The sequence below is a fragment of the Balaenoptera musculus genome, chromosome 6 (genome assembly GCF_009873245.2).
Source record: "Balaenoptera musculus isolate JJ_BM4_2016_0621 chromosome 6, mBalMus1.pri.v3, whole genome shotgun sequence".
Lineage (NCBI taxonomy): Eukaryota > Metazoa > Chordata > Mammalia > Artiodactyla > Balaenopteridae > Balaenoptera > Balaenoptera musculus.
The window spans coordinates 26,703,215-26,726,220 of record NC_045790.1 but is presented as its reverse complement, the minus strand read 5'-3'; the positions used below and the strand labels follow the sequence as shown (position 1 = coordinate 26,726,220).

Sequence of the window (23,006 nt, the reverse complement as noted above, 5' to 3'; positions counted from 1 at the left end):
CCAAAATATACAAGCAGCTCAAGCAGCTCAATATCAAAAAAACAAACAGCCCAATCCAAAAATGGGCGGAAGACCTAAATAGACATTTCTCCAAAGAAGATATACAGATGGCCAACAAACACATGAAAAGATGCTCAACATCACTAATTATTAGAAAAATGCAAGTCAAAACTACAATGAGGTATCATCTCACACTGGTCAGAACGGCTATCATCAAAAAATCTACAAACAATAGGGCTTCCCTGGTGGCGCAGTGGTTAAGAATCCACTTGCCAAGGCAGGGGACATAGGTTTGAGCCCTGGTCCAGTAAGATCCCATGTGCCACAGAGCAACTAAGCCCGTGCACCACAAATACTGAGTCTGCGCTCTAGAGCCCGCGAGCCACAACTACTGAAGATTGCGCACTTACAGCCCATGCTCCACAACAAGAGAAGCCACCACAATGAGAAGCCCGCACACCTCAATGAAGAGTAGCCCCCGCTTGCCACAACTAGAGGAAGCCTGTGCACAGCAACAAAGATCCAAAGCAGCCAAAAAAAAAGCAAAAAACTACAGACAATGAATGCTGGAGAGGGTGTGGAGAAAAAGGAACCCTCTTACACTGTTGGTGGGAATGTAAATTGATGCAGCCACTATGGAGAACAGTATGGAGATTCCTTAAAAAGCAAAAAATAGAACTACCATATGACCCAGCAATCCCACTACTGGGCACATACCCAGAGAAAACCATAATTCAAAAAGACACATGCACCCCAATGTTCATTGCAGCACTATTTACAATAGCCAGGACACGGAAGCAACCTAAATGTCCATCAACAGATGAATGGATATAGAAGATGTGGTACATATATGCAATGGAATATTACTCAGCCATAAAAAGAAGCAAAATTGGGTCATTTGTAGAGACATGGATGGACCTAGGGACTGTCATACAGAGCGAAGTAAGTCAGAAAGAGAAAAACAAATATCATATATTAATGCATGTATGTGGAATCTGAAAAAATTGGTGTAGACAATCTTATTTACAAAGCAGAAATAGAGACACAGAAGTAGAGAACAAACGTATGGATTCCAAGGGGGAAGGGGGGGATGGGATGAATTGGGAGATTGCGATTAACATATAAACACTATTGATACTATGTATAAAATAGATAACTAATGAGAACCTACTGTATAGCTCAGGGAACTCTACTCAGTGCTCTGTGGTGGCCGAAATGAGAAGGAAATCCAAAAAGAGGATATATATGTATACATATAGCTGATTCACTTTGCTGTACAGCATAAACTAACACAATATTGTAAAGCAACTATACTCCAATTTATAAAATAAAACAAAATAAAATAATAAAAATTTTAAAAATGAAGAAGAAATTAAGACTTTCCCAAATAAACAGAAGATAAAGAGTTCATTACCACTAGACCTGCTATACAAGAAATGCTAAAGTAAGTCCTTCAAGTTGTGAAAAGATGGTAGATAGCAACATGAAGCTGTACAAAAATATAAGGTTCTTCAATAAAGGTAAATGCATGAACAAATATAGTAACCTGTACTATCATAATTTTGATAGAAAATAACACAAAAAGGACAAAAACATTTAAAAACTATAAATCTATGTGAAAGTGCATACTATATATATAAATACATAATTTGTGACATCAGTAACATAGAGTGTCTGGGAGGGGGAGCTGTAAAGGAGTAGAGTTTTTGTATATCATTGAAGTTAAGTTTTTATCAGCTTAAAATAAAATGCTATACAGATGAAAAGATGCTCAACATCACTAATTATTAGAAAAATGCAAATCAAAACTATAATGAGGTATTACCTCACACCAGTCAGAATGGCCATCAGCAAAAAGTCACAAACAATAAATGCTGGAGAGGGTGTGGAGAAACGGGAACCCTCTTGCACTGTTGGTGGGAATGTAAATTGATACCTCCACTGTGGAGAATAGAATGGAGTTTCCTTAGAAAACTAAAAATAGAATTACCGTATGACCCAGCAATCCCACTACTGGGCTTATACCTTGAGAAAACCATAGTTCAAAAAGACACATGTACCCCAATGTTCATTGCGGCACTATTTACAATAGCCATGACATGGAAACAGCCTAAATGTCCTTCAACAGATGAATGGGTAAAGAAGATGTGGCATATTTATACAATGGAATATTAGCCATAGGAAAGAACAAATTGGGTCATTTGTAGAGATGTGGATGGACCTAGAGTCTGTCATACATAGTGAAACAGTGAAGTAAGTCAGAAAGAGAAAAACTAATATCAAATATTACCACATATACATGGAATCTAGAAAAATGGTACAGATGAACCTATTTGCAGGGCAGGAATAGAGACACAGATGTAGAGAATGGACGTGTGGACCCGGCGGGGGAAGGGGAGGGAGGGATGAATTGGGAGCTTAAGTTTGACATAAATACACTACCATGTGTAAAATAGATAGCTAGTGGGAACATGTGGTATAGCACAGGGAGCTCAGCTCAGTGCTCTGTGATGACCTAGATGCATGGGATGGGGGGGTGGGAGAGAGGTCCAAGAGGGAGGGGATATATGTATACATATAGCTAATTTACTTTGTTGTACAGCAGAAACCAACATAACATTGTAAAGCAATTATACTCCAATAAAAAAATAAAAAGCACATGGAAGATCTTTAAAAAAAATACTATAACTTTAATTATTTTATGTAATTGCAATAGAAAAAATGCATAGAATATACACAAGAGGCAATGAGAAGGGAATCAAAGCATATTATTACAAAAAAATCAATTAAACTTAAAAAAGGAAAGCAGTAAGAGAGGGACAAAAAAGCTACAAAACATACAGAAAACAATGAAAAAGGCAATAGTAAGTCCTTCCCTACCAGTAATTACTTTAAATGCAAATGAATTAAACTCCCCAATCAAAAGACATGGATTGATTGAACAGATTTTTTAAAAAATCCGATTATATGCTATCCACAAGAAACTCACTTTAGATTTAAGGACGTACATAGGCTGAAAGTGAAAGATGGAAAAAGATATTTCATGGAAATGGTAAACAAAAGAGATCACGAGTGGCCATATTTACATCAGACAGAATGGACTTTAAATAAAAAAACCATTACACAATACAAGGAAAGACATTATATAATGTTAAAAGGACCAATTCACCAAGAAGATATAACAATTATAAATATTTATTCATCAAACCTCAGAGTTCCTAAACATATGAAGCAAACTTTGGCAGAATTGAAGCAAGAAACAGATAGCAACAAAAAAATAGTAGGAGATGTCAGTACTCTACTTTCAATACTGGATAGGACATGCAAAATATCAATAAGGAAGCAGGGGATTTGAATAATACTGTAGATCAAATGAACCTAACAAACATATGCAGAACACTCCATATAACAACAGCAGAACATACATTCTTCTCAAGTGCACACAGAACGTTCTTCAGGTCAAACCACTTGTTAGGCCACAAAACAAGTATTAACAAATTCAAGAAGATTGAAATCATATAAAATATCTTTTCCAATCACAAGAGAATGAAACTAGAAATCAACAGCACAGGGAAAACTGGAAAATCCACAGATATGTAGAAATTAGAAAATACGCACTTAAAGAAGAGTCAAAGAAGTCACAAAGGAAATTAGAAAATAGCTTGAGACAAATGAAAATGAAAACACAATATGTCAAAACTTATGGAATGTGGCAAAAGCAGTGTTAAGAGGGACGTTTATAGCTGTAAGTGCATACATGTAAAAGGAAGAAGGATCTCAAATCAACAACCTAACTTTACACCTCAAGATTAGAAAAAGAACACACTAAACCCAAAGCAGTCAGGAGGAAGGAAATAATGGAGATTAGAACAGAGATAAATGAAACAGAGAGTAGAAAAACAATGGGAAAAAACCAACAAAACTAAGAGTTGTTTTTTGAAAAGATAAACAAAATTAACAAACCTTTAGCTAGACTTACCCCAAAAATGAGAAAGAACTCAAATAAATAAAATGAAAGAGGAAATATTACAACTGATACCACAGTTGAATACAAGGGATCAGAAGAGATGGCTCTGAACAATTAAATGCCAACAATTGGATAAGCTAAAAGAAATAGGTAAATTCCTAGAAACACACAACCTACCAACACTGAGTCATGAAGAAATAGAAAATTTGCACAGACCAATAACAAGTAAGGAGGTTAAATAAGCAATAAAAAACTTCTCAACAAAGAAAAGCCCAGAAACAGATAGCTTCACTGGGAAATTAATACCAATTGTTCTCAAATTTTTCCAAAAAAATTAAAGAATAAGGAACACTTCCTAACTCATTCCATGAGACCAGCATTATCCTGATACCAAAACTCTGGGGCCTTGCTGATCCTGGAGGGACTGTCCCTCCCAGGGTTCGCTGATTCCTAGAGATGTAAAGGATTCGCTGGCAAGAATGTCTTTCAAGTGCAAACCAACCCATCCAGAGCCCACACCCAACCACCTTCTTTATACTTGCTTTTCCCCTATTCCCCGCCCTAATTACACAGGTCCAGGTGCTAGCTATCCAGGGACAGCCCCTGTGCACAGAACCCGCTGAAATTATTCAAACTGGCCAATCTTAAGCCTGTTTACCCTGTCTCACCCATCCCTCTCCTCAGAAACCACAATAAAGACTCTACTGTAACTTATATAGTATTTGTACATCAACTATACTTCAATTAAAAGAATAAAATCATTACGTGATTAAAAAAAGACTCTTGCTCACAATTTCCACTCCCTCTGCCTCCTGCCCCACCTTGGTGCTTTTCCCTCTGGCTCCCCATGGTGTGGTGTGCCCCCTCCTCTCGGGAACTATGAGTAATAAACTGTCTTTAAATGGCAGTCATCTCCTGATTTGTTGGCTTCACCATTCCTGAATAATAATAAAACTTAGATTAAAACATGCCCCCGGCCCACTCGCTGGGAATTTGGCTTTCAGCAGTGCAGGCCTGTGGCTGCCCTTTGCCCACTAAGCCTGCCTCTTGATGTGGCCATGTTAGTCCATACCATCTCTACCAGGAGCCAGCAGGTCTGACCCTGGCCAAATGCCACCTGTGCTTGTCTTGGGACCCAGTCACTTGTAGCTTACCTACGCTGTTCTCCTCCCATGCACAGGCGGTCTCTCTAAGCCGGGGCTGTCGGCTTTACTTCCATGTCCCCGCAAGTCCCAGTGTAGAGCCCAGAGCCCAAAACGCTAAAGGGACACAGATGAGCTTTCTTGCAAGGCCGAGCCCCCAAGGGTGGGCACACCTGCTTCCCGGGGCCATCTACACGGGGCTCCCCTCGCATGCCTGGGCTCCCTTCCTGCCTCTGCCACACCCCATGGGAAACCCTGGGGTTTCTCCATTCATAAAATAAGGTGACAAGCATGCTGTTTTCCTCATGGGGGCTCTGCAAGGCAGGCAGCAAGCACTGGCAAAGAGTGGTGGCAGCACTGTTCCCTCTAAGATGAACCGCCACAGCCACCCTGGGGTGGGGTCCCTGTGCCACTGTGGGGCCGTGGAACTAAGGCTTGGGAGTGAGATCATTGTCTGATGTCTCAGGGAGACCCCTGCCTGAGTGGTCCTTCCCCAGGGCCTGCCCACCAACCCATAGCAGGGGCTTCTCTGAGTATGGTGTCTGAGTGTACACCCTGCTACTGGCACCAGGCCTGGGGGATGGCACTGTAAACCTCAAATACCCTCGGAGGAGAGCTCTGCAGCCCCTGACACCTGGGACGGGAAGGTGGCCTACCTTGGCTGGATCCGCGTCAGCCCTCAAGGGGCTATTCTCGGGGTCTGGCTCCTCACTGCTGCCCTCGCCCATATCGCTATCGGCCTCCTCCTGTGGGGCCTTGCCACCTGGGGCTGTCTCCAGGTGCAGGCCTTTGATGGTGGGGCCTGGGCCCGCCTCGCTGCCGTCCTCGCAGGAGAAGTGCTCGCCAACCACGCTGCAGGAAGGGCTGTCTATCCCGCTGTCCCGGTTAGGGATCTTAGTGCCGCTGCTGGGCTCACCCACAGAGCCCATGTCCCCCGCAGAGGCCTGGCTGCCAGGGCTCTCGGAGGCAGGGTCCCCGCAGTGGGCTCCAGGCCCAACAGGGAGCGCTCGGAGCTTCCCTGGGTCTGTGCTTGGATGCTCCAGGGAGGAGCTGCTAGGCCCAGCATCTGGCTCCCCCCGGGTGGCAATGGGGGCTGGGGGCATTGAGGACCCCCCTCCTGGCTCCATCCTCAGAGTTGAGTTCTCTGAGCTCTTTGAGGGGCTGGCCGGGGGCTTCCTGTCAGGGAGAAATGAGTGTAGTCAATGCCAGCTGGGCCATGGACCAGCCCCCAGGTGGGGCCCTCTGGAGAAAATCAACATGGAGGAGGGGGAATGGGGCTGAGTGTGAAGTGAACACCCTGGTCAGCCTCAGCTGGGTCCTGACTAGGCAGGCTTTGGGGCAATGGCCAATGGAAAGCACTTTATTCTAAAAATAAATTTCTTCATTAAAAAAAAGAAGGAAGAGAGAGAGGGAAGGAGGGAGGGAGAGAGTGAGAAAGAAAGAGAGAGAGAGAAAGAAAGAAAGAAGGAAGGAAGGAAGGAAGGAAGGAAAGAAGGGAGAAAAGAAGGAAGGAAAGAAAGAAAGAAAAAAGAGAGAGTGAAAGAAAAAAAAGGAGAGGGAGGAATGAATTCTGTAGCGTGAAGCTACCTGCCTCTCAACGAATTCAGAATATATGTGTAAAAGGATAGCGATAACCATCATGAGCACAGTGAATCTGGTCTGTACTGTGCTTTGGCATCCGTGGCACTCTATCCTACCATGTAGCTCTGAGGTGAGGCAGGATGCCCATCGAGACCCTCCCTCAATATCACTGTCGACATTTTGTCTGACAGGTGACCCATCATTTTCCAGAGACCTGGAGGCTGAGGAAGCTGGATCTTGGTCCCCAATTCCTCTTCCTGCTAAGCACTGGAGCTACTTCATGCCCTCACATGGTGCCTCTTCTGGAAACCCTCGTGGAGGAAAGGCACCTTCAAATGTCAGTCTAGGTGCACAGAGAGGGTCAAAGGTGAGACTAGACTGGGAGGAGATTGACATTCCCCAAAATCTTCCACTTGAACCCCCCGTGGAGCTGCAGAGGAGGACAGGGACCAGGAGTGGCACTCACTTATTCCTGGGCAAGAGGCGGGTTACCTGAGGCTGTCAGACTCCACAAGGACACTGAGGTGGAAGGGTGGGTGCCAGGTTCCCTGCTGACTGCGTTCCAAGTCGTTTGAGAGTTGGCCAGCCCAGGCCTTGCACAGGGTTGGTGGGCTGGGAGGATTTGCTGAAAATCTTTTTCTTGCCCAGCAGTTTTGAAGTGGAGCAGTTCAGGAGGTTCTAAAAAAAAACGTGAAAGGAGAATGAAAACCACCTTCTCCACTGGCACTTGGAGCAGTGTGGGTGACAGACCCAGTGCTCAAGGGAGAACATGGAAGGGCATCTTCGTGCCACCACCCGGTGCAGGAGACCCCCAGGCAGGTCATAGAGGTCTGCGGGTGGATGGAGCATGGCTGAGTCCCTGGTCCCCGTGCAGCAGCTTCTAGGCCCTGGCTTAAAACTGGGGCCAGAATTGAGCTTGTTCCCAGTCATGCAGTGACTCAGGGAGAAAGGGTCCCCTTGAGTGTGCAGTGCCCACTGTGTCTGAGGAGAGCTGGCTGGCATCTCCACACACCCTCCCAGACACAGGCACTCACTCAGCTCTGCTGCCAGTGGCTTCTTCACACATTCCCTTCCTCCCTTGCTAAACGAAATAAAGAACCATCGGTGGAGATGCAGTTTCCCCTCCCCGCAACACACACAACCAAAAAGGTGTCCTGAAGCCTGACCCTCGGCCACCCATGCAGCAGAAGGGCCTCCGGTCAGAGCGTGCTCAGAAGAGAAGCATGAGCCACCTCTGTGCGTGCGTGGCCTTGAGGGCTGGCGAGGCCCCAGGAGTCAAGCGCCAACTCCAGTCCCTGTGATAGTCTCCTGCGCTCTTGCCTTCCAGTGCAGTCAGATTTCTTCTGAGTGGACCTTTCTTTAAGTGACACCAAAACCAGTGCAGGGTGCACATTTAGTATTGGCTACTGCCACACTCTTAAAGAGCTTAATGGGGAGAAATATCAAGATTTCTAAACAGAAAATGCATGCTTTGCTGCATTTTTCTCATGGCACAGGTGATAAATTCCAGTTTCCGGAAATCAGACATGACACAGCAGTCAAAATATGCCAGATGGAATGCAGGCCACGCACTCAGCTCTGGTGTGTCCAATGCAGCCATCTGGTGCCAGGTGGAGCCTGCTGCAATCACACCTCAGGGATTCCTGCTTCTGGTCAAGATGGAATAACAGAAACTGGAGATACTCTCTCACTGGAAACAACCAAATCATGGATAAAACATACGAAACAACAGTTGAGAGACACCTTACACCAGGCAGCAAAGTGCGGTGCTCCTGAGAGGTGGGTACAAGTGCAGTGATCCCTCTCTCACCCCAGCTTCCTGCCCAGCGAAGGGGATCCCAGGTAGACCCCTGAGTAAGGAAACAGAGCTGGGAGTCCAGGAACATGAAGGCAGCTGGAGGTCACAGGATAGAGCACTAGAGAGAGCGCAGAGAGCTGACAAGGGCCCTCGGAGATGGCTCAGTGCATGTGTGAGGAAACTGCAATGCTGGAGAAAGATCTACTTGAGAGGGTCAGAGGGAACATCAGCTGGTGCTCACACAGGGCAGGGAATATGCCTGTTTCCACCAGCTAGACTGGAAACCCCAAGATCCACAGGGAGTTAGAGAACTTGGAAGGGTCTTGCCTCAGTGTGGGGCATAATCAGCCCCACGGTGAGCTCTGCTCAGGTCCCGCCTAACAAATACTGATGAATTTTAACAGGAAAGTCCATCTGTTTACAAACAACTTAAATGCATCCCTAAACAATGCCTAAGGACAATTATAAGAGCACAAACATATTCAGCATCCAGTAAGGTGAGATTTATAGTGTCTGGCATCCAACCAAAAATTACCAGACATGGAGGGCAGGAATACACAACCCATAGTGAGGAGAAAAAGTCAGTGAGTTGAAACTGACCCACATATGATACAGATGTTAGAATTACCAGACAAGGTCATTAAGGCAGCAGCAGTTACCCACATTATATTTAAAAGGTCAGTAGAAACATGAAGAATAAAAAAAAGGTGCATGAATTGGGCGATTGGGATTGACATGTATACACTGATGTGTATAAAATTGATGCCTAATAAGAACCTGCAGTATAAAAAAACAAACAAATAAAACAACTAATACTAAACTTTCAAAAAAAAAAAAGATGCAAATCCAACTTCCAGAGATGAAAACCACAAAGTGTGTGATCAAGACCCACTGGAAGGGACTGATGGCAGATTAGATATTGTAGAATAAAAATTAGTGAGTTTAGAGAGACAATAGAAGCTATCTAAAATGAAAGAGCAAGAATGAATTGTGAGATGTGGAAAAACTTTCAGCAGCATAATATCTGTGTAACCAGAATGTATATGTGGAGTCTCAAAAAAGGAGTGAGCTTGAAAAATATTTGAGAAAAATAATGACCAAAATTGATACCAATTCTACACAAATCTTTCAACCACTGAGGGGAAAAGAGAATACTTCTGAACAACATGGATGAATCTAGAAATAATCATGCCAAGTGAAAGAAGACAGACAAAAGAAAAGGCACCTACTTTTTTCTCATTTACATAGAATTCTAGGAAATGTACACTAACATGTGGTGCCAGAAAGCAGACCGGGATGTTGCCTGGAAGGAGGGGTGGGTGTGGTGTGGGAGTTACAACGAAACACAGCGAAGCCTTCAAGGGCTGACAGCTGTGCTCATCATCTTGGCAGTGGCGACACTTTCACAGGTGTATATGTGTATGTTGAAACGTCAAATTGTACATTTTAAACATATGCAGCTAATTGTATGTTGATTATACCCTGTGGAAGGTGATACCTCCGAGCTGTGCAAACTTGGTGAGTTGCTGACACTCACCAAGTGTCATTTTCCTTGTTACAGAAGGGACAATGAATCATGTAGAGGAGGGTGGTGAGGGGCGTGGCAGGCCCAGAGCCTGGGGAGGCTGGCCTGCCTGGAGGCCCTTCAAAGGGAGGAAGTGAGCCTTTCCTCTGGCGGCCCTTTAGCCATGACCATCTCATCTTCCAGGGGTTTTAGTGCAAGGGCAGCTGAACCATGCTTGGCCAGACTGGGAAGCCCAGGGCTCAGCATAAAGACATCCTCCAGGGAGCAGAGTACATGGTGGAGGGAGGTCCTGGTTGCAGAGCAACCTTCCTAAAGATCAGATGACCCTCTGATCTGATTTGGGAAGCCACAGGATACAGCCACCAGCCTCGCTTACCTCAGGACTGGTCTCCCTGCTGCCTGTCCAAGGCCAAAGTGAGTGCAGGGCAGGGCAGTCCAGTTCCAGCCTCCCCTCCACACTGCTCAGAGGAGCCGGGGGCTAGGGTAGGGTTGGGGGAGAGGAAACACATGTTCAAGGGTGCCCAACATACACACATATAAACACACATGCCTCCACACGTGTATACACATATGCACATGCACACATACACAAATACATATAAACATATATCCAATTATATACACACACACACACACACACACACACCCCATGTGCCAGGAGATGTGCTGAGTGCTTTTGTACTCTTGCTCAGTCACAATCACCAAGGTGGGTGACATTCCATGTTTCAGACAAGGACGCCAAGGCTGACCCTGGCCATGCTGGCCTGGGGTAATCAGCACCCAGGAGCTGGGTCCACCAGACATGCTGCTCTGAACCCCCTGGACTGGGCTCCGGGCTCATTCTGACATGCCCAAGGCCAGGGACGTGTAATCACGGAGGAGCCAAGGAGCATTTGTCATTTCTGTCTTCCCAGCCACTCAACTCTCCCTTTAGAAGCCCTGAGCTGAGAGAGTCCACCCTAGGTGAGCTGAGCCTGCTGCTGAACTCAGGACCCAGGGCCCCTGACACCCAAGGCCGCCACCACCCAGCATCAAAGGCCCCAAACCTGGGACTGGGGGAGGTGTGGGGACTGGAGAAGTACAGAGAAAGTAAATGTGCCCCACTATCCAGTGCATTGTGGACCGTTAAGTGGCTCCATCCACAGCAGCCAGTGGATGGGGTAGCATGAATGCTGTGGTGCCTGCCCTGGGGTCTCTGAAGCACTTGGTAGCTGCCTGAGTTGGGCAGGGATAGTCTTACAGATGGGCCACAAGTCCGCTCCACCTGCCGCTGGACGTCCCCACCTTGGAAACAGTGTAGGAGCCCCCACTAAAACCACCGTTATGCCCATCTCCCTTGCTGCCTGTCACCTGGTACCCTGGAGCCCCCAGGTGAGCAGAGACCTCGGCTGTCTCGTCACTGACATGGCTTAGTGGCCCCGGCACATGGGGCCCCAGCTGGCACCAGCCATCGGATGTGTGAGCCTGAGAAGAAGACTTGGAAACAGTTCCAGCCCTCACTGGCGACAGCCCCAGAGAAACCCTGAGTGAGAGCCATGGGAATGCACCCCACGGGCCCCAGAATCATGAGAGATGACAATCCTCGGTGGGGCTGCTCTTTACCCTACCACGTCCAGGTGGTTGGTTACGTGAAGGAGGTAATCCAAACAATACTGAAAGCACCATAGGGCAATACCAGAAACTGCTGTGCTGCACACACCTGCATGCAGGTTGCAGGCTGGGAGACAAGGCTGCAGAAGCCCACAAGGCTGTATCAGCAGTGACAAAGGTCTGGCTGCGCTGGCCATGCCAGATGCAACAATCAATGACATGTCAGCAAAGCTGCCCCGTGACCCAGGGGTGCCTGCACTCCAGTGTCAGGATCCAGCAGCGCAATACTTGCCTTGCGGCCTCAGCCCGGGAAGTGCTCTGGCTGCAGCTGCTACAGTCGGCGTTCTCCATCCTGTGTGCTGAGAACACAGAGACGGACGCAGGTACTGTGGGGTGCCACATGCTTCAAAATTCACTGGGGTCAATGGGACCTCGGGACGGGGTGGGGCCAGCAGAGTGGGGAGGAAAGGAGACGGATCAGCACAGCACCATCCCAGATTGCTGGGACGCCCTGATCAGATGTTCCCCAAACAGTTCACACCATCACCTTAAAAAGTTACTGTTATTTTTTTAAACCGCATGAGTGATGAGTCATTTTTTTTAAGAAAACTTAGATATTATGGAAAAACAAAAAAGAAGCAAAAATCACCTGTCCGTTCTAGTACTGGGATACTGGTGAGTGGGCAGGGGCCTGCAGGCTGGACGGCGGGGCTGTGAGGTAGGTGGGGGTCCGAACGCTCCTAGGTGTGCTGCAGCTTTTCTTAGAGAAGCTGCATTTGTTTCAACACCAAATTCCAACATGAATCCTTTATGTCCTCAAGAACGCATTTCTCCCAGAAGAATTGAAAGCAGAGACTCGAACAGATGTTTGCCCCCTGTTCACATGTGAACAAAGGTTCAGAGCAGCATTATTCACAATGGCCAAAAGGTGGAAGCCTACTTCAACATGAATGAACCTCGAGGACGTGCTGAGTGAAACAACCCAGACACAAAAGGATAAATATTAAGATTATGCTTGTCTGAGGTAACTGGAGGGGGCAAATCATAGAGATAGAAAGTAGAATGGTGGAGCTGAGACTGGGGAATGGGGAGTTAGCATTGAATGGAATAGATTTTCATTTTGGAATGATAAAAAAGTTCTGGAGATGCATGGTGGCGATGGTGCATAACAATGTGAATGTACTTAATGCCACTGGGCTGTACACCTAAAAGTGGTTAAAATGGTAAATTTTATGTTATGTGTATTTTACCACAGTAAAAAATAAAAAAGCTTTTAAAAAAAGGAATGCATTTCAGAAAGGTTTGCATAGTAAGTTCTGTAAATTAGGGTCAAAGTGACAGTGATTCAAAAGCACTGAAAACTTACTCCCTGCCCTGCATTCCTGTCACCCTGGTCCTCAAACCCAGGCTTTTTCTCCACTAGCCCACCCGGAAGCCTTGAGGCCCACGGTGACGTGTGGTTGTGGAGAGGCCTGGCCCCGAGCAAGAGCTGCCTGTAAACCTCTCACCCCGCTGCTGATGCATCGTCACCCTGCACTGCCCACCCTACTCCTCAGGAGACATGGCCCCCAGGGCAGGGCCTCGAACAGACCTGGGGGGTGGTTGGATGGTTGGACTGTGGCCCACACTCTGTGTGGCTCTGGCTCTGGCCTCGGCCTCCAGACTGTCTTTTGGTCCCCCACCTGACGAGGTGAGGCTCAGAGACAGCTCATGGCCCAGCACAGAACATGGGTATCATTACTAGAGGCTCAATAAATGATTGTGGGGAAAATGCAGGATGATTTCCTGGTTGATTACATTCCTGAGACCACAGGTGCCTCACTGGGAGGGAGGTGGGAAGGCTAGAGCCCCCTGCCCACCAGGGAGGGTCAGCCAACTTCAGCTATGTAGAGGCCCTGCCTGGACTCCTCCCTGCTCGGACCCCAGGCCGTCTTCTTGGGCCTGTGGGGGCATGACAGCCCCCATGGATTGCATGATGCGTCTTTGGCCCTCCTGCGTGGATCCAGGAAGGCAGCAGCACAGTGGGCCTGAGGCCCTGCATCCAGAGTGATCAGTTTCTACCACTTATTGACCCGGTAACCAGAGATAAGCTCAACTTCCCCAAACCTCAGTTTCCTTGTCTGTAAAATTGGACCCAACAACAGTCCTGCAAAGGTTCTTAAAGCTTGAGGCAGTGCACAACACTCTACCCTCAACTGGCCATGTTGGTACATTTTTAGTGGCCCTAAACAGACAAACATGATCAGGACACCTCACCAGGGTGATGGCCTTCAGCCATTAGCATCGCCTGAAGCTCCCAGGTCCCCTGTCACAGGGCCTGCTCAGCTACAGTAGGAGTTGGTGAAATCACACAATGAGCCCAGTAGTGATGACGTGTGCCCAGAGCTGGACTGACAGAAACTCAGGGAACGCACTGGGTACAGTGTAAGGAGCTATGACAAGAAGGGTTACGTGCAGGGCTGCACTGGGCGCAGGGTGGCTGTGCGTGGGAAACAGACCACTGCACTGTTTCTTTCTTTTTTTGTTTTGGCTGCACTGCATAGCATGTGGAATCTTAGTTCCCTGACCAGGGATCTAACCCATGCCGCCTGCATTGGCAGCATGGAGTCTTAACCCCTGGACTACCAGGGAAGTCCCTGCACTGTTTCTACTTAATCTTTTTACTTATGTATTTACTTAATATTTGTCTTTATTTCCTATTTTTGAATTTTCTATACTTATTTCTGTTTCATATTTTGTTTCTGTTTTTATTTTACTTTCATCTAGAAGGAGTATAAATATAAACACTACAGACACTGTGCATTACCATACATTAAAAGCAACTATAAAAATAAAATCACAACCTTTGAAATAAAAAATAAATCCTTCCTTGCATAGGCAGGTAGATGTGTGATAAAGCAAGTAGGATCTCAGGAGGGGACACTGTAAAATATTTGGAGCTTTGCTGTATGTTTGAAATGTTTTGCAATAAAGTATTTTGGGAAAAAAGTTGATCTCTGCAGTACCCAAGACCTCCAGGCCCACACTTGGGGTGGGGCAAGGGGGGCTCCTTGTTCCATTCTGACCTCCTCCATTGGGCACCCTGGGCTCACTACATATTTCTCTCTACTTTTGATTATGTTTGAAATTTTTATTTAAAAAAGTAATGAAACAAAACAGTTAAGAACTTTCCAACAGCTTCCGATTGACACTGAAATCCTTGAACACAGATGTAACTCTGCCGTTCCCTCCACACTGAGTCACCTCAGGGGCCTTTGCAAGGTGCTCCTTCTAGAGGAACAGCCTGGCACAGCTCCCTGAACTCACTCCCTGCTCTGTGACAGGCCTTTCCCAGATGAGGCTGCCCCTCCTCCATCCCCCCTACCCCTCCAGGCTCACCCACACCTCCCACCTCCACTCCCCACTGGCTGCAGGCCACACAGGTGGAAATCTCACCTCCTTCACATGGTCCCCCACCTGGCAAACAGCAGGACTCAGTAAGCATGTTCGGTGAGAAAGTGAATAGATGAATTTGAATCAGCATCTCAAGCGGTCTTATTTCCCTTCTAATATGTACTTTTACATAACCATACAAAAATGTCCTCTGGCTGAGTCCAAATTTTGAAAATATAAAATGCAAATCTATATTACAGAAGGTCAAATCCCACCTCCTACAGTCCATCACTCGACAGCCCCACGTCATCTCATCTAACTTCACAGGGACCCTGTCAGGTAATTACAGCAAAAGGGACACCCAGACAATGGATTCACCTTCCTAAAGCCACACATCTGCACCAGCAAGAGGTCTGTGCCCTGGGCACCGAGGGGCTCCAAGTGGGCCCCACCAAAACCCCCAGAGCTGATGTGTAAGGTCAGCCACCATCCACTTCACTGGGGACCTAGGTGACCAGTCATCACACATGGGGGCTCAGACAGAGGGGACAGTATCCCAGACAGATGGAACAACATTGCAGACAGAGGAAACAGCATCCCAGGCAGAGGAAACAGCCTCTCAGGCAGAGGGAATAGAGCCTCAGACAGAGGGAACAGCATTGCAGACAGAGGGAACAGCATCTCAGACAGAGGAAACAATGTCCCAACAGGGGAAACAGCATCCCAGACGGAGGGAATAGAGTCTCAGACAGAGGGAACAGTGTCCCAGGAAGAGGCAACAGCATCTCAGGCAGAGGGAAGTGTCCCAGACAGAGGAAACAATATCCCAGGCAGAGGGAACATTATCTCAGACAGAGAGAACAGCATCTGAGGCAGAGAGACCAGTGTCCCAGACAGAGGGAACAGCATCAGATAGCATCAGACAGAGGGAAGGGCACAAAGCAAACAAGAGTGAGCCAGGCCATCTGAAGAGCTGACAGTGTGCCTAGGTGGGTGAGCCCAGAAAGGGAGGGGATGGGACCTGGTTGTTGGAGCCAGGATGGATCTCATAGCTGTGGGTAGCCAGGGGGTCATGCAAGTGAGTGACACCCCATCCAGGTTTGGATTTCACATCCCGGCTATGGTTAATACTGCCCCAAGGTTACATTTTTACTCCTATGTTCACCCACTTTTCCATGGACCTGTTTCCTCATCTGTCAGTGGGGTCGTCAGAGCCCACCTGGAGAAGGTGGCAAGGATGCAGCAAGGCAGGTGCTCCTGGCACTGGATCAGCGACTCTTCCATGGTCACTCTTTTGGGTCCAGGGACACCCACCACCCTAGGTTCTCAAGGGGCTCTGGGCAGCAAAGCCTCACCCTTCCTCTGGGGCCTCACTCAGCACCTCATCTCAGCTTTAACCCCAACAGACCTACCACAGTCCAGGCTTCTGTGTGTGCAGAGCACACAGTCTTGTCCAGCTTTGCGAGGCACTGCATATTTGGAGGTGCTGGTTTTAGTGGGGAGACAGACATCAGCCCAAGGAGCGGAACCAGGGCCTCTGGCCTCCTGCAACCAACCAGCTGGAGACAAACCACTTCCTCCCCCTCTGCACCCGGCCCCACCCAGCCCCAGGGCCACTTGCCAGTCAAGCTGTCAGGCTCCAAAGGTTTGAGTTTGCCCGGCTTGGCATCTTGCAGTCCATGGTCTAGGGCAAGTGGTGGGTCTCAGTTTCTCTGTGGCCTTCAGTTTCCTCTCCTGAAAGAACGGCGGAGCGAGGTCACCCTGGGTTTTGTCTGAGGACTAATCCGAATAATAGCAGAGCTGCCCCAAGCACACCCAGCCTCCAGGAGGCTGTGCTCACCTCCGGAGCCTGGCAACACTCAGACCCCAGTTCACATACAGGAAAGCTAGGTGGTCAAAGCATCTGCCCAAAGTCACAAGCTGGGGGAGGGGCTGCAAGCCAAACGTCCCAGTTGGCCACTAACATCAGCAGGGCACCAGCCACCTGCTGCCCCATGCTCAGTTTCCCCTCTCCAGTGGGGTCTCAGAGAACTCCAGGCCCAACTTTCCGCCTCCAAAGGGGACTCCACAGCACCTCACTGACCGCAAGAAGCTGTAAAGGGGCTGATTGTCAGCAATCACAGGGACTCCCACACTACAAACCCCAGAGGGTCCTGGGAGCCAAGTGCTCTGGGTGCAGTCGTGCCCTAGAACATGTCCACTCTGTACAACGGGCACAAACACAGCTGCCTCTGGTACCCCATGGCTGCCCATGAGCCTCCCCCAGTCTGCGAGCCTCTCACAGGTGGTCCGCCCACCACCCTGCACTGTCTGGGCACAGTGTGGAATTCTGAGGAGGCCCTGATGGGCTCGGCCTTCCTTCCTAGTAGCACAATCATGGATAGGCCCTGTCTGTCAGTACCTAAAATGCAGATTGCAGAGGAATCTTCTGGAGCCCCACCATGTGGAAAGGTCTAACCCCCTAGGGACTGTGTTTGGGACCATTCATCCCTCCTCTGTAGGCCCAGCCTACTCAGGGACCCTGGCCTCAGGTTCATCTTTGCTAGAGTCTAAGCCACCACAGATGACACCCAACATTGTCCTGGCAGGTGTGCTCATTTGCTGTTCGATAATGCCCACAATAACCTGACTTGTTACAAATCATGCCAGAGGCACCACAGGAAGACAAAGGGACACAAGACACCACTCAGCGCCACCACGGCAGCTTCCTGCCTTGAAAACATCCGACCCCAAATGGCTCCTGCTCTGAACTTCCCCTAACCCCGAAAGTGCCCCTTACAGGACCAGCACAGGCTCTCAGGGCTGGCAAAGACCCCGAAGCCAGCACCACTCACCTGTCTTCTGCGGCACACACACTTCTCTCCAGGACTGACTTCAGGCAGTAGCAAAACACAACTTCCTTTTGCTGGTTTTCGCAATATGGGTCACTAAACGACAGTGCATTTGCATTTCCGCACTATCACACATCCAAGCTCACTGGTTCTCCCCCTGCCTTATTTGCAAAAATACAGCCCAAACCGGCTGGAACGCTGTCCAAGGCCCAGGCCATCCTGGCCTGTGTTGGTTTAAAGTTTAACAGGTTGCTTGGGTGTCCCTGAGTTGTTCTGGGCGTGGAGGCTGCAGCCATTCTGCCTCTGCCTCTGTGGGTTTTTCTAAGCAGACCTCCAGGCGCCTGTCGCTCAGACCCTCAGAGAGGGGTCGTCAGTGTCTTCAGTGCCTGAGCAGTGGGACTGGCCCCAGACCATACAGGCAGTGGCCCCTAGATCAAAGAAAGGGCCCAATGGGCCCCTAGAGGCTTCTTCAGGTCTTCTTTGGTGGGAACGGTGAAAATGGCCGCAGACGGTTGGAAAATTGAGAGGTCCCACTGAAAACAGATTATTTCAAGAAGCTCCCAGGGGTGAAACCTGTCCCCCGCCACTTCCTGAGGAGACCTGTTCCACAATGGATGCTCCAGCCCAATCCAGCACCCCCAGCACCCACAGGGAGGGCTCCATGACTTCTAGGGTGAAAGTAAATATATAAAGATACAGGATTCCTACAAGGCTTAGACCACGAATTCTGACCTAATTTAAATGATGGATTCTTCATCCAGGCTTACATGCTTTTAAAAAAACAAAGCAATTTCTCTGGGCCTTGGTTTCCTTGTTGTTGCAGGGGTGTCACCATAGAGGCCCCCTCAGAGGCAGTACCTAACACACAGGGATCATGTGAGTGTAACGAATGAAATAATCAAAAGGGCCAGTTAATGAGATAATTTCTCCAGCCCACCCTGACCTCCCTTGGCAGAGCACACAGCCATGTTTCTCCACGAGTTTCTAAGTGATGCCCACACCAGCTGGAGAAGGGACTTCCTTCCACCCTCAGTTCTACTAAATATTTACCAGTTGTTTGGGAGGGGGTAGGCTGAGACATGCTACCCACTTCCACCTCCAGATATTCTTCCTTTTGACCAAAGATTTGAAGAATTGTACCACTAGGACACTGATGAGCTCTCACTCACCTCCATGACTAATTTCAGTGAAAGCCACCATGTGCCAGACCCTAGGAGTATGGCCACCCTGGACCCAGGCCCAGCTCTAGGATACACAGGTGCATCTCCCTCCAGGAATCTGAAGACCAAGGTGAGGATGAGATCCATCTGGCCCCCAGCCATCACTGAGGACTCAGAGTAGCCCGGTCAGCAGGTGACAGAAGACAGGGTGGCCTGTGTTTCAGGGGCACCTGGCTTCACATCCTGGCTCACAGGTTGTGTGACCTCCACACATCACTGAGCCACTCGGAGCTCCAATTCTTCTCATAAAATGGAGATAATACAGGATGCGTGGTTGGAGTTTTTGTGAGGAACGAGAGCCTGGCCTGTGGCAGATTGACCATCGGAATGCTTCTAGCCCAGGCTGGGAAGGACAGTGCCTGCCACCAACCTCCCCTTGTTGACATCGCTCAGACAAGAGAGTGGCAGGGGGGCTCCATCAGGACATGGAGACCCAAGCCCAGACCTCTGCTGTACAGAACTGACCTAAGAAAGCAGAGATGAACCCTGGCAGCACAGCAGCAGACCAGGTATAATGACCCAAAGGTCATGTGGTGGCGGGGCATGGCCAGAAAGCAGAACTGGGGTGAAGTGCCCTCTCATCCTGAGACGGGGGTCTCCACTGGGAGGTGACACCATCCAGCAAGAAGAGTGCTTGTGGCAGTCAGCTCCCAAGATGGTTCCTGGTGATCCCACTCTTCTGCAGCCATGCCCCCTTTGAATAGGGTTGACCCAGTAATGCAGCCAATAGGACACTGCAGAAATATCGAGGGTGACTTCTGAGGCCAGGTCACCCATCACATTGCAGCTTCTGCCTTTCTCTCCTGGGTCACTTGCTCTGGGAGAGCCAGCTGCCATGTCATGATAGTGCTCAAACATCTCTGAGGAGAGCCCCATGTGTGGAGGAGCTGGGCCCCCAGCCAACAGCCAGCACCAACTTGCCATGAGGGAGTGAATTACCCAGAGTCAAGTCTCTGGGTAAGACTGCAGACTCGCAAGAGACCCCAAGCCAGAGGTAAACTGTACCCAAATTGCTGACCCACCAAAACTGAGTTGGTAAGTGTTTCCTGTCTTTTTAAGCCACTTAAGTTTTGGGCATTTCGTTATACAATAATAGATAGATCTCTTATGCAATGATATAATATGGTCATCAGGAAATGGGCATCACCTTAAGGTCAGGGGGCATCAGCCCAAAATGAAGAGGTGACTACAGGGTATTAATGGTACACATTCCTATTTCTCTATCCAATTATTTCATTAGTGACCCAATGGTCCAAATTGTTTCCTCAACCCTGAAGCGTTCCCTGGTAACAATGTTGAAGATTCTGTCATTCACTCTCGATGGCCCTGAATAGCTTCACGAATCAGAGGCTCTTCAGGGGAAGGCCAAGTGCCCCAAACCGTCATCCCTCTGCCCATCCATCCTCCAAAGGGGATGCTCACTCCTCCCCCAAGCAGCTCACGGCACAGGGGACAACACTGATCAGGAGGGCTCCCCCCATGGCCCCTGCTCTGCCCCAGAAAACCCCAGCCCCACCTACCAGGACAGCTGGCAAGGACCTAGGGGCAGCCCATCTGAGGAAGGCAGAAGAACCCTGAAAGCAGTCACCAAAAGGGACTTGTGTGGAACCAAAGGCTGGAGAGAATGGGTGAGCAGAGAGCTTTCTACCAGGGGGAATGTTCACTCATTTCACTCAGTAAGTGATCCAAAGGGAGAGAGCCCCAGGCCAGCCATAAGAAACTGGTCTTGGGGACATTGAATGGGGCAGAGCCCACATCCCGAGGTGGGGCTGCTGCCTAGCTCTCAGCCCTCACAGAGGAGAGTATGGGGCAGTCTCTTGGAATAAGGGACAGGCCGGCGCGGAACCCAGGAAGGTCTTGTGATATGATTTCTTTTGTGTTATGATTCCTACTCATCTTGTGTGAAACACATGAGATTTAAGCCACATTAAGTAATTCAAGATGGAGTCACAGTGGTGAATGTGAACTTCCATACTGGTTGTTTTGAAATGTCCAATACACGACTGTGAGTGTAATACACTGAGAGTGTCAATATAGATAAGGAACTTGTTTGGCAACATCCTTGGAAAGATTTCGGGAACAGAAGGGGTGACTAATAGAGACAAAACCCCCTGGGGTGTAACCATTACACCTTACTGACTTCTTAAAAGTTGAGACCACTGAGCCAAATGACTTAAAGGCTCTTTGCTGGAGGACCCGGCTCCACGCTGCTGAGGGCTGTTCCAGACGGACCTGCCGGAGGCTCTGCTGGAGCAGAAGCGACTTGCCACTCACACTTGTCAAGACACCCGTTGCTGGACCAGAGACTGCGGCTGGTGCTGAGATGCCTCCTTCCAGGACTTGTCCCTGGAGTGATTCATTACCCTCTTTCCTATTTTCTCCCTACTTTGACTAAGCTCTGTTGTGTGCTGATTGTGTGCAATAAACCGAGTGATTCGCGAATTGAATGTTAGCTACGTTTCGTGTATCTCCAATCCCATGATTCTTACCTGACTTTACTGTTGTGCCCTTCAACAAACAGGTCTGCACGAAGAACAGTGGAAAGCGTGAAGAAAGAGGCCTTGCGGGTTAAGTCCAGGGTTTACGGAGCCTCTCTATAAATTTGTTTGTCTCTCTGTACATCTGTACATTAATTTCCTGCCCAACCCTGAACTCCCTGGTTCTCCGTTCACTCCGAGAGTGCTGTGTCCCAGCTTGAGGAACAGAGGTCATCCAAAACGAGTATTTTTATAGTATAAAATATTGAACATAAAATGGCCACATATGGTTGTTTCTTATTTACACTTCCTTGAGTGTGAGGAGTACAGGACAGTACCGTCTCCACTTTCTTTTGGAGAGTGAAGTGACCACATCTTATCACTCCCGACCTCCCCTGCTGATGGTGGGCCATGTTGCCAGCACTGGACAATGGGAGCGACATACCCCCTTCAGGCCTGGCCTCTCAAAAAATGCCCACACAATCTTACAGCTCCCTCTTCCCCATCTGCCAGGCAAATGCATGGAAGTCAGGCCAGGAGCCACCAGATGGAGAGCACTGGACCCCAGACTGTCGATGAGCTAAGCAGAACCTTTGTCCCCCAGAACCCATTCTCCCTGGGGACCTGAGTTAGGGCTGGTCACAAGGGAAATTTGCCCATGATCTGGGAGATGAAAGTGAAGCGGTGTCTCCCTTTCTGAAAGTCATTGTGATTAGATGAGAGAGACCCAAACAGGAGCGCTAGCAGGTTCCAGCTCATCCCCGTTCCTCTCTGCTCTCTGTCCTACTCCGCATCTCCCAACAACCACCATCAACCCAGCCCCAGAAGCAGGGTCACAGCCTTCCTCGAGTATCTCCACCAGTCCCCCTTCATGGTTCTGGTCTGCTGGTAGGACCCTTCTTTCCCAGCTGGTATTTAGTAAGCACATGCCTGAGCCAGACTCTGCCTGGGCTGGATTTGTGGGGTAACTTGGCACCCACAGGCCCACCCCAAATGCTGCTCAGAATAAGATCAACCACCAGGGTACATCCTCCGGTCATGCAAGGGTGTCCCTGGCTGTGGACATCTGATGGCCCCAGAATGTGCAGAATCAAATGTGTGGCCAGGCCTCACTGAGGTTTTCCTGCAGACACAGAGGCCAAGGGACAGCAAAAGCACTAGCTCTGGGCAAAAGTCACCTCTCACCTATACTGTATGTGTCATTGAGCTTTGTGATCATATCTAAGCCCCGTATGAGACTCTGATGTTTAAGAGACTTTCCCGTGGGGACAAATTCAGAGTTTACTCACAGCCGCCAGCAATGGAAAAGCCCCTGTTAGAAAAGGGGGTGCCTAACCCACCTGCGTACATTCTGAGTGGACGCTCAGAGATCCCATCAAATCCTCTGGCTCTGAGCAGGGCAGAGAACAGAGCCTCCAGTTTCCTTGTCACCAGGAAGTGGCAGGCCTGGGGATAGCCCTGTCTTCTTGCCTGTGTTGATCTGAGATGACCTAGCTCTTGCTG

At 48.7% G+C, this 23,006-nt stretch overlaps 1 protein-coding gene across 7 annotated transcripts in view; it reads right to left on the bottom strand.

Moving 5' to 3' along the window:
- FGD3 (FYVE, RhoGEF and PH domain containing 3) overlaps positions 1-23,006 on the bottom strand; it is a 64,001-nt gene that overhangs the window by 27,666 nt on the left and 13,329 nt on the right. For 4 of the 7 annotated variants that reach the window (XM_036854073.1, XM_036854074.1, XM_036854075.1 and 1 more), the window contains exons 2-3: positions 7,183-7,368; positions 5,766-6,285 (exon numbers count right to left, since the gene is read on the bottom strand). In XM_036854073.1, coding sequence (XP_036709968.1) covers positions 5,766-6,236 — 471 coding nt within the window. In that variant the 5' untranslated portion in view covers positions 6,237-6,285; positions 7,183-7,368. Of the gene's footprint in view, positions 1-5,765; positions 6,491-6,904; positions 7,084-7,182; positions 7,369-10,389; positions 10,478-23,006 lie in introns of those variants that run through there. The other 3 variants (XM_036854070.1, XM_036854072.1, XM_036854071.1) reach the window with 3 other exon arrangements.